The sequence below is a fragment of the Oncorhynchus gorbuscha genome, unplaced genomic scaffold, assembly GCF_021184085.1.
Source record: "Oncorhynchus gorbuscha isolate QuinsamMale2020 ecotype Even-year unplaced genomic scaffold, OgorEven_v1.0 Un_scaffold_390, whole genome shotgun sequence".
Lineage (NCBI taxonomy): Eukaryota > Metazoa > Chordata > Actinopteri > Salmoniformes > Salmonidae > Oncorhynchus > Oncorhynchus gorbuscha.
The window spans coordinates 344,436-356,468 of NW_025745238.1; the positions used below are offsets into that span (position 1 = coordinate 344,436).

At 41.2% G+C, this 12,033-nt stretch overlaps 1 protein-coding gene across 2 annotated transcripts in view; it reads left to right on the top strand.

Moving 5' to 3' along the window:
• depdc7a (DEP domain containing 7, paralog a) overlaps nt 1-7,114 on the top strand; it is a 33,774-nt gene extending 26,660 nt beyond the window's left edge. For both annotated transcript variants that reach the window (XM_046333393.1, XM_046333394.1), the window contains 7 exons: nt 114-244; nt 361-553; nt 2,538-2,758; nt 3,078-3,220; nt 3,371-3,496; nt 6,333-6,411; nt 6,712-7,114. In XM_046333393.1, coding sequence (XP_046189349.1) covers nt 114-244; nt 361-553; nt 2,538-2,758; nt 3,078-3,220; nt 3,371-3,496; nt 6,333-6,411; nt 6,712-6,926 — 1,108 coding nt within the window. In that variant the 3' untranslated portion in view covers nt 6,927-7,114. The remainder of the gene's footprint in view (nt 1-113; nt 245-360; nt 554-2,537; nt 2,759-3,077; nt 3,221-3,370; nt 3,497-6,332; nt 6,412-6,711) is intronic.
• Nucleotides 7,115-12,033: the final 4,919 nt, after the last annotated feature.

Below are 12,033 nucleotides of genomic sequence, written 5' to 3' on the forward strand. Positions count from 1 at the left end.
CTGGTCACCTGTGATTGAACATGTTCTAAATGCTGCTTTGAGTTCCAGTAATAACAGGTCTGTGATTGGCCCCCATCATGTCCACTGATTTCTCTCAATATGGTTGTCCTCAGTAAAGAGGACCAGTACTCCATCAACCACTCTCCGGTCAAAACAGACAAATCACTAGAGGACGTGTTGGGGAACCTCAACATCACCTCAACCATCACCCCACAGATGATCAACCTCGGCCTCTCACAGGAGTGTAAGTGTCCATAGAAATGTGTCCCTGAATGATTATCAGTGTGTGTTTGTTACTTTGGTAGTGTGTATGTGTGGTAAAGTGTCCGTTGTAGTGACTTGTCTTCCTGTTTTCCTCAGTGGTGGGTGAGGTGTGGCGCCAGCAGACGGTGTTCAGGCTGCTGCAGCTGATAGAGCTCCCCCTTCTGGAGAGTCTGTTGGAGGGAGAGGAGCGACCCAGGCCCCCTCTACACAGCATGGACAGTGACCCAGACCTGCTCTACACATCCAGCTACCTGGACAGAGAGGTCCTGAAGGCCTTCAGCGAAGCACAGTACGTCTCCTACTACTACTAGTCCTACTAGTCCTACTACTACTACTAGTCCTACTACTACTACTAGTCCTACTACTACTCATACTACTACTACTACTACTACTAGTCCTACTACTACTACTAGTCCTACTACTACTACCTACTAGTCCTACTAATACTAGTACTACTACTACTACTATCCTACTACTACTAATATTAGTCCTACTACTACTAGTCTACTACTACTATCCTACTACTACTAATATCCTACTCTACTACTACTACTACTACTACTAGTACTACTACCTACTACTACTATTAGTCCTACTACTACTACTTACTACTACTACTATTAGTCCTACTACTACTAGTCCTACTACTACTCCTATACTACTACTACTACTACTATACTACTAGTCCTACTACTACTACTACTACTACTACTACTACTACTACTACTACTACTACTACTATACTAGTCCTACTACTACTAGTCCTACTACTACTATTAGTCCTACTACTACTAATATTAGTACTACTACTACTACTAATATTAGTACTACTACTACTACTACTAATATTAGTCACTACTACTACTACTACTAATATTACTAATATTAGTCCTACTACTACTATACTACTACTACTACTACTATTACTACTACTACTATTAGTCCTACTACTAACTAATAATATTAGTCCTACTACTACTATTAGTCCTACTACTACTACTATCTACTTACTACTACTACTACTATTACTACTACTACTACTACTACTACTACTACTATTACTACTACTACTACTACTACTACTACTAATATTAGTTAGTACTACTACTATTACTACTATTACTACTACTACTACTACTACTACTAATATTAGTAAAACTACTACTACTACTATTACTACTACTACTACTACTACTACTACTACTAATGTCCTAGTAATACTACTACTACTACTACTACTAGTCCTATTTCTAATACTTCTACTACTAGTACTACTCTACTACTAATATTAGTCTACTACTACCTTCCTCATCCCCCTACTGCTTCTTCCATACTAATTGTTTGTTCCAGGCATGGGTAAGGACAGTGAAAGGACTACTCACAGAAATAAGGCTGATTGACTGACTAGCTACAGTTAAAGTCTGGCTGAGCACATTCAATAAATTTCTATGTTATACATAAAATAATATTAGATAATTTTGATCACTAGAAGGCCTGTCTCTAATAAAGTTAGACATACTCCATTCTCTCCACTAATAATGTGAATCACTAGTACTACATATTTATCTGACTGGCAGAAATGTATGGCCAGGTAGACTTGTTAAGCTTTGGTTGGCGTGTATTGTATGTCCAGCCTTTCAACATGTTGCAGCCAGACGCCTAGCGTAGCTCTATCACAGCAGGGCAGTGTTATGTAATGGAGCTGGTGTTTGTGTGCGTGTCAGTGAGGGCCTCTCTCAGTGTTGATGCTGCCCCTAGGGCTCTCGGGCACTCAGGGACAAATGACCAACTGAATGCAGTCACTGGGCTGTGGTTGTCTGACAGTCAAGAGCAGCTTGATTGATCCTGTCTGTCTCTCTCTGATCTTTCTCTCTTTATTGGCATGGGAAACTTATGTTTACATTGCCAAAGCAAGTGAAATAGATCATAAACATAAGCAAAATACCCTCTCTCTCTACTTCTACTCTATCTCTTCTAGCTCTCTATCTGTCTACTGATCTATCTACTCTAATAATCTTTCTCTACTACTGTCTAGCTTCTCTCTGATCTCTCTCTCTCCATCTCTCTGATCTCTTTCTCTACTGCTCTGATCTAGCTCTCTTTCTGTCTTTCTCTCTGATCTCTCTCTCTCCATCTCTCTGATCTCTTTCTCTCTCACTGATCTCTCGTGCTTTCTCTCACTATCTCTCTCTGATCTCTCTCTCTCTTCTCTCTCCTCTTTAGATTAGTTTCATTTACTTCATCACTTATAATCTCCTCCCTCCCTCTCTCAGGGCTGATGAGTGGTTGTCGGCGGCGGTGGACTGTCTAGAGTTCCTGCCAGATGACTTGGTGGTTGAGGTGAGCAGGGGTCTGCCCCGCTGCGGTGAGGACCAGGGCCAGTGTAAGAGACTGGTGTATGGGATCCTGGTCCAGCACTACGGAGAGACACAGCACCCTCCACTACTCAGCAACCACGTCTTCGACATCCACTCCAGCATCTCTGAACTACTGGGTGAGACAGCCATATACATGGTCTATGTGCTCTAGGGCATTTCCCCTGTCGAAATGGGTTTAGACTTTTTAATAACAAGTATTATGCAAGGGATTCATTCAGCTGATTAAACCAGTACGTGAAAGCCCAAACGTCATGACTGGGGACAGAGAGGGGGGGTTCAGATTTCTCTGCTGACTCTCAGCGAGGACCCTGGAGCCACACCTGGGTTTATCAACTAGTTTGGCTAAGATCCTCTCTCATGAATTCACACACCTGTGATTCCTCCCAGTCTGTCAGGGACAGTAACAGCTATCCTGTCCTCTCTGTGTGTCCATAGTGAATGGGAAGAGGGAGCAGGCTCTGGAGGCCCTACAGCTGTGTCTGAAACTACAGGACTCTAGCAGTAAAGAGGAGCTACGCAGACTGCTGCTATTCATGGCTATCGCTGCTAAACCGCAGGAGGTCAAACTGCACAAAGAGGTGAGGGGTGTGTGTGTATACTGCTATAGCTCTCCCTGACTGTTTGTGTGTGTTTGTGTCTTCCAAACTACTCCGAGGTCAAGGATCATATCTAGCAGCCACTCTGTATATTCTGTATGTACGTAGATGTGAACTGGTGTTGTTTTCCAGGTAGAGAACAGGATGGCGGTGAAGAGATCTTTCTCTAGTGCCATCGTCTACAGCATGAGACTGGCCAAGGGGAAGGTTGACCTGCTGGTGCTGTTTATGGTGGAAAACCACTGTGACGTCTTCAAGGTGTGTGTGCACTCATCTTTTATCAGACTGTGTGTGAATAGGTGAACAGGTAGGCGTGTGTGTGTGTGTGACTGTGTGTGTGTGTGTGTGTGTGTGTGTGTGTGTGTTAAGCTGTGTGTGTGTGTGTGTGTGTGTATGTCCAGCCTTTCAACATGTGTGCAGCCAGACGTGTAGCCTCTATCACAGCAGGGTGTGTGTGTAATGCTGTGTGTGTGTGTAGGTGGGGTATTAATATGATGTTTTGCACTTGTGTCTGAACTATATAGATGGACTAAAGACATGACTGCAGTCACTGTGGCTGTGACTGTTGACACTGTCTGTTAATAGACTGTTTAATGATCTTTTACTTTTATTGGCATGGGAAACTGTCTGTTAATAGAAAGCTGTTTAATAGATACTTAAACTGTCTGTTAATACTGTTTACTACTCAAACTGTCTGTTAATAGACTGTTTACTACTCAAACTGTCTGTTAATAGACTGTTTACTCTCAAACTGTCTGTTAATCTGTTTACTGCTCAAACTGTCTGTTAATAGACTGTTTACTCTCAAACTGTCTGTTAATAGACTGTTTACTGCTCAAACTGTCTGTTAATAGACTGTTTACCTCTCAAACTGTCTGTTAATAGACTGTTTACTGCTCAAACTGTCTGTTAATAGACTGTTTACCTCTCAAACTGTCTGTTAATAGACTGTTTACTACTCAAACTGTCTGTTAATAGACTGTTTACCTCTCAAACTGTCTGTTAATAGACTGTTTACTGCTCAAACTGTCTGTTAATAGACTGTTTACCTCTCAAACTGTCTGTTAATAGACTGTTTACCTCTCAAACTGTCTGTTAATAGACTGTTTAATAGCCTCTCAAACTGTCTGTTAATAGACTGTTTACATCTCAAACTGTCTGTTAATAGACTGTTTACTCTCAAACTGTCTGTTAATAGACTGTTTACCTCTCAAACTGTCTGTTAATAGACTGTTTACCTCTCAAACTGTCTGTTAATAGACTGTTTACCTCTCAAACTGTCTGTTAATAGACTGTTTACCTCTCAAACTGTCTGTTAATAGACTGTTTACTTCAAACTGTCTGTTAACTAGACTGTTTACCCTGGAATAGCTCAAACCTGTCTGTTAACTAGACTGTTTACCTCTCAAACGGTCTGTTAATAGACTGTTTTCCTACTCAAACTGTCTGTTAATAGACTGTTTACTGTCTCAAACTGTCTGTTAATAGACTGTTTACCTCTCAAACGGTCTGTTAATAGACTGTTTACCTCTCAAACTGTCTGTTAATAGACTGTTTACCTCTCAACTGTCTGTTAATAGACTGTTTACTACTCAAACTGTCTGTTAATAGACTGTTTACCTCTCAAACCGCTGTTAATAGACTGTTTACTAAAACTGTCTGTTAATAGACTGTTTACCTCTCAAACTGTCTGTTAATAGACTGTTTACTTCTCAAACTGTCTGTTAATAGACTGTTTACCTCTCAAACTGTCTGTTAATAGACTGTTTACCTCTAAACTGTCTGTTAATAGACTGTTTACCTCTCAAACTGTCTGTTAATAGACTGTTTACCTCTCAAACTGTCTGTTAATAGACTGTTTACTGGCTCAAAGGTCTGTTAATAGACTGTTTACCTCTGGTGCAAAGTGTCTGTTGTCTGTTAATAGACTGTTTACCTCTCAAACTGTCTGTTAATAGACTGTTTACCACTCAAAGTGTCTGTTAATAGACTGTTTACCTCTCAAAGTGTCTGTTAATAGACTGTTTACCTGTCTGTTAATAGACTGTTTAAACTGTCTGTTAATAGACTGTTTACTGTCAAATGTCTGTTAATAGACTGTTTACCTCTCAAACTGTCTGTTAATAGACTGTTTACTGTTTACCTCTCAAAGTGTCTGTTAATAGACTGTTTACTAAAGTGTCTGTTAATAGACTGTTTACTCTCTGAAACTGTCTGTTAATAGACTACTGTTTAATAGACTGTTTACTCAAACTGTCTGTTAATAGACTGTTTACCTCTCAAACTGTCTGTTAATAGACTGTTTACTACTCAAACTGTCTGTTAATAGACTGTTTACTACTCAAAGTGTCTGTTAATAGACTGTTTACCTCTCAAAGTGTCTGTTAATAGACTGTTTACCTCTCAAAGTGTCTGTTAATAGACTGTTTACTACTCAAAGTGTCTGTTAATAGACTGTTTACTCTCAAAGTGTCTGTTAATAGACTGTTTACCTCTCAAACTGTCTGTTAATAGACTGTTTACCTCTCAAAGTGTCTGTTAATAGACTGTTTACCTCTCAAAGTGTCTGTTAATAGACTGTTTACTACTCAAACAGTGGGATGAACTTTGAATAGGACTCCATGAAAGACACTGATCTGAACACTCTTAGAAAAAAAGGTGCCATCTAGAACCTAAAAGGGTTTGTCGGCTGTCCCCATAGGAGAACCCTTTGAAGAACCCTTCTTGGTTCTAGGAAGAAACATTTTGTGTTCAATGTAGAACCCTTTCCACAGAGGGTTCTACCTGGAACCAAAAATGGTTCTCCTATGGGGACAGCCGAAGAGCCCTTTTTTGGTGTGTAATGTGTGTAATGCCTAGCCAGGCTACCATATCTCTGATAGCTTTAATATTGGAGTCGAGCTCAAGCAGTGAGTACAGTTTGTAAACTGTGTGTGTGTGTGTGTGTGTGTGTGTGTGTGTGTGTGTGTGTGTGTGTGTGTGTGTGTGTGTGTGTGTGTGTGTGTGTGTGTGTGTGTGTGTGTGTGTGTGTGTGTTTAAACAGAGGAAGCAGTGCTGATCACATGGTTTAACTTATATGATCCTCTCCTTTCAGATTCCAGTGTCGTTGCACCAACTTGTGAGCGACAGACTGACCAACATTGTGAAGGGGAAAGACCCACAAGTCTTAACAGGTATGGGAGCTTTTGGTGTCTGTTTTGTTTGATTGTATAATATAATAATAATATAAGCCATTTAGCAGACGCTTTTATCCAAAGCGACTTAGTCATGTGTGTATACATTCTACGTATGGGTGGTCCCGAGGATCGAACCCACTACCCTGGCGTTACAAGCGCCATGCTCTACCAACTGAGCTACAGAAGGACCACCGTATGTCTGTCTGTCTGTACTAATATCTGACAAAGCTTTACCTCCCTTCTGTGTTCTGTGTGGTGAATGAAGACGTAACGCCCTCTATCTTTCTCTTCACTCAGCCTCTACATATTGCAGGCGAGTCAATGGAAGAGCGTATGTGGAGAGCAAACAGAAGACCACCAAAGAGGAACTATGGGCTCTACTGAAGACAATCCATGAGAACTCCAAACTGTCCAACAAAGAGAAGAGACGCTTGCTGGGACAGTTCTACAAGGGGCATCCTGAGATCTTTGTCCAGTACTTTGGAAGCAGATTGTCAAGTGATGATCTGTAGCTAACTAGGGTGATATTTAAGTGAATAACTAATGTATTATTTGTAAAAAAAATATGTAAAAAAGACAGACAAAGGTGATGTAAATGTTGTAAAAATGCAGTGTACTAATAGATTTTATTTACTTCACTCATGTGAAGAGTTGAATGTGAAAGCTTTAATAAAATGTGAGAATTGTTTTTATAAGTTAATGTGGAATTCTCTTCTTTTGACTGTTACAGGGCCAATCATTTTTTGATTGGATGTCAGCCTTATGAAGTAGAGATTGTCTCAGAAAGAAATGAACCCATTTGTCCTGTCTTCCAGTGCAATTGGGACATTCAACAATTTGTTCAGAAATAAGTTCAGAAAATTACAGTCCTATACATCTTCCCAGAAATATAATTTTAATACACCGTTTAGAGACAACAAGTGTCTGTCAAAATATAATAGATATTATTTGACATTTATACGGTTCCTATGGAAACAGGCTGAACAAAAAGTGTTATTGAGAAGTCTAATTGTGTGACAGATGCACATGGCTTCTAGGATTCTATTCCTCAACAAAACCCGGGTCTGCTGCCACTTTGGGAGAAGGTCAGAAGACGTTCTGCGTATCCTGTTTCAATGAATGTATTCTTTCTCTGTGGTTACACAATACAGAGATGGTGTGGGGAATAAAGATGAAGGGTTTCAGAATAGGCTGACGTGAGGCTGTCCAGTCTAGTCCACTCTGTCATGTGGTTTGCTCACACAATATCATTCAAAGTATAACAATGTCCAGAGATTTTAGATCAGGCCAGAGGAAATTTGAAATACACAAATTTGAGTTATTTCTTTTCCCACTGTTGTAAACATTCATTGAAATTCATACCATCCCTCGAGTTCTTTCTGGTCTCTGTAGCTCAACCAACAGAGTAGCTGCCTCAGCAATAGAGAGACTGTTACTCAACAGCTGACAGTTACATACCTAGACTCATTCATTCTCTGGGTTTTCATATCCCATATTGTCCCAGAGGAGACAGACTTCTTAGCCTTCATTCCCCAACGCTACATCAACATCGTGTTTGTCAAGGCAGCAACAACTTGGCTTCAGGAGAAAGATAGTCAATCAGTATAGGGACGCCTAATTGGTTAAACAGGTTCTGTGATACGGATGTGACTTAATGGCCTAGTTTAGCCCACTAGATCAGGAAAGTGCTTGTCACAGTTTTCAGGGTCCCTAACCGCATCTCACTAAGTTCATTTAGGTTACCAATAACTGTATTTACACATGTAGACACATTACTGGCTGAACTGGTCATTACCCAGAGTTCTAGGAAAACTGCAAAATGTCTGTGTCATCAGTATTCTTAGTGAAATTAGGAATCTGACAAGATATTCCCAGTCCACACAGTATTCATTTAGGTTAAGTTACCTGCTGTTGAAGTACTACTTTTATAAATTGGACATTCACCAGATTTTGAGGTGTCCATCACTGTGTCTAGTGAAGTGAGGAATCTGACAAGACCTTCCCAGCCCACAGACAGTACTCAGGGTTTCTCAATGGATGGTCTTGTCCGTTCACAGACAGTACTCAGGGTTTCTCAATGGATGGTCTTGTCCGTTCACAGACAGTACTCAGGGTTTCTCAATGGATGGTCTTGTCCGTTCACAGACAGTACTCAGGGTTTCTTAACGTATGCTCTTGTCCATTCAGACAGTACTCAGGGTTTCTCAATGTATGCTCTTGTCCGTTCACAGACAGTACTCAGGGTTTCTTAACGTATGCTCTTGTCCGTTCACAGACAGTACTCAGGGTTTCTTAACGTATGCTCTTGTCCGTTCAGACAGTACTCAGGGTTTCTCAATGTATGCTCTTGTCCGTTCACAGACAGTACTCAGGGTTTCTTAACGTATGCTCTTGTCCATTCACAGACAGTACTCAGGGTTTCTTAACGTATGCTCTTGTCCATTCACAGACAGTACTCAGGGTTTCTTAACGTATGCTCTTGTCCATTCACAGACAGTACTCAGGGTTTCTTAACGTATGCTCTTGTCCATTCACAGACAGTACTCAGGGTTTCTTAACGTATGCTCTTGTCCATTCACAGACAGTAATCAGGGTTTCTTAACGTATGCTCTTGTCCGTTCACAGACAGTACTCAGGGTTTCTTAACGTATGCTCTTGTCCATTCACAGACAGTACTCAGGGTTTCTTAACGTATGCTCTTGTCCATTCACAGACAGTACTCAGGGTTTCTTAACGTATGCTCTTGTCCGTTCAGACAGTACTCAGGGTTTCTTAACGTATGCTCTTGTCCATTCACAGACAGTACTCAGGGTTTCTTAACGTATGCTCTTGTCCATTCACAGACAGTAATCAGGGTTTCTTAACGTATGCTCTTGTCCATTCACAGACAGTAATCAGGGTTTCTTAACGTATGCTCTTGTCCATTCACAGACAGTACTCAGGGTTTCTTAACGTATGCTCTTGTCCATTCACAGACAGTAATCAGGGTTTCTTAACGTATGCTCTTGTCCATTCACAGACAGTACTCAGGGTTTCTTAACGTATGCTCTTGTCCATTCACAGACAGTAATCAGGGTTTCTTAACGTATGCTCTTGTCCATTCACAGACAGTACTCAGGGTTTCTTAACGTATGCTCTTGTCCATTCACAGACAGTAATCAGGGTTTCTTAACGTATGCTCTTGTCCGTTCACAGACAGTACTCAGGGTTTCTTAACGTATTCTCTTGTCCATTCACAGACAGTACTCTGGGTTTCTCAATGGATGGTCTTGTCCGTTCACAGACAGTAATCAGGGTTTCTTAACGTATGCTCTTGTCCATTCACAGACAGTACTCAGGGTTTCTTAACGTATGCTCTTGTCCATTCACAGACAGTACTCAGGGTTTCTTAACGTATGCTCTTGTCCATTCACAGACAGTAATCAGGGTTTCTTAACGTATGCTCTTGTCCATTCACAGACAGTAATCAGGGTTTCTTAACGTATGCTCTTGTCCGTTCACAGACAGTACTCAGGGTTTCTTAACGTATGCTCTTGTCCGTTCACAGACAGTAATCAGGGTTTCTTAACGTATGCTCTTGTCCGTTCACAGACAGTACTCAGGGTTTCTTAACGTATGCTCTTGTCCATTCACAGACAGTACTCAGGGTTTCTTAACGTATTCTCTTGTCCATTCACAGACAGTACTCAGGGTTTCTTAACGTATGCTCTTGTCCATTCACAGACAGTAATCAGGGTTTCTTAACGTATGCTCTTGTCCGTTCACAGACAGTACTCAGGGTTTCTTAACGTATGCTCTTGTCCATTCACAGACAGTACTCAGGGTTTCTTAACGTATGCTCTTGTCCATTCACAGACAGTAATCAGGGTTTCTTAACGTATGCTCTTGTCCGTTCAGACAGTACTCAGGGTTTCTTAACGTATGCTCTTGTCCATTCACAGACAGTAATCAGGGTTTCTTAACGTATGCTCTTGTCCATTCACAGACAGTACTCAGGGTTTCTTAACGTATGCTCTTGTCCATTCACAGACAGTAATCAGGGTTTCTTAACGTATGCTCTTGTCCATTCACAGACAGTACTCAGGGTTTCTTAACGTATGCTCTTGTCCATTCACAGACAGTAATCAGGGTTTCTTAACGTATGCTCTTGTCCATTCACAGACAGTACTCAGGGTTTCTTAACGTATGCTCTTGTCCATTCACAGACAGTAATCAGGGTTTCTTAACGTATGCTCTTGTCCGTTCACAGACAGTACTCAGGGTTTCTTAACGTATTCTCTTGTCCATTCACAGACAGTACTCTGGGTTTCTCAATGGATGGTCTTGTCCGTTCACAGACAGTAATCAGGGTTTCTTAACGTATGCTCTTGTCCATTCACAGACAGTACTCAGGGTTTCTTAACGTATGCTCTTGTCCATTCACAGACAGTACTCAGGGTTTCTTAACGTATGCTCTTGTCCATTCACAGACAGTAATCAGGGTTTCTTAACGTATGCTCTTGTCCATTCACAGACAGTAATCAGGGTTTCTTAACGTATGCTCTTGTCCGTTCACAGACAGTACTCAGGGTTTCTTAACGTATGTCTTGTCCATTCACAGACAGTACTCTGGGTTTCTCAATGGATGGTCTTGTCCGTTCACAGACAGTAATCAGGGTTTCTTAACGTATGCTCTTGTCCATTCACAGACAGTACTCAGGGTTTCTTAACGTATGCTCTTGTCCATTCACAGACAGTAATCAGGGTTTCTTAACGTATGCTCTTGTCCATTCACAGACAGTACTCAGGGTTTCTTAACGTATGCTCTTGTCCATTCACAGACAGTACTCAGGGTTTCTTAACGTATGCTCTTGTCCATTCACAGACAGTACTCAGGGTTTCTTAATGTATGCTCTTGTCCATTCACAGACAGTACTCAGGGTTTCTTAACGTATTCTCTTGTCCATTCACAGACAGTACTCAGGGTTTCTTAACGTATGCTCTTGTCCATTCACAGACAGTACTCAGGGTTTCTTAACGTATGCTCTTGTCCATTCACAGACAGTACTCAGGGTTTCTTAACGTATGCTCTTGTCCATTCACAGACAGTAATCAGGGTTTCTTAACGTATGCTCTTGTCCGTTCACAGACAGTAATCAGGGTTTCTTAACGTATGCTCTTGTCCATTCACAGACAGTACTCAGGGTTTCTTAACGTATGCTCTTGTCCATTCACAGACAGTACTCAGGGTTTCTTAACGTATGCTCTTGTCCATTCACAGACAGTAATCAGGGTTTCTTAACGTATGCTCTTGTCCATTCACAGACAGTACTCAGGGTTTCTTAACGTATGCTCTTGTCCATTCACAGACAGTACTCAGGGTTTCTTAACGTATGCTCTTGTCCATTCACAGACAGTACTCAGGGTTTCTTAACGTATGCTCTTGTCCATTCACAGACAGTACTCAGGGTTTCTTAACGTATGCTCTTGTCCATTCACAGACAGTAATCAGGGTTTCTTAACGTATGCTCTTGTCCGTTCAGACAGTACTCAGGGTTTCTTAACGTATGCTCTTGTCCATTCACAGACAGTAATCAGGGTTTCTTAACGTATGCTCTTGTCCGTTCAGACAGTACTCAG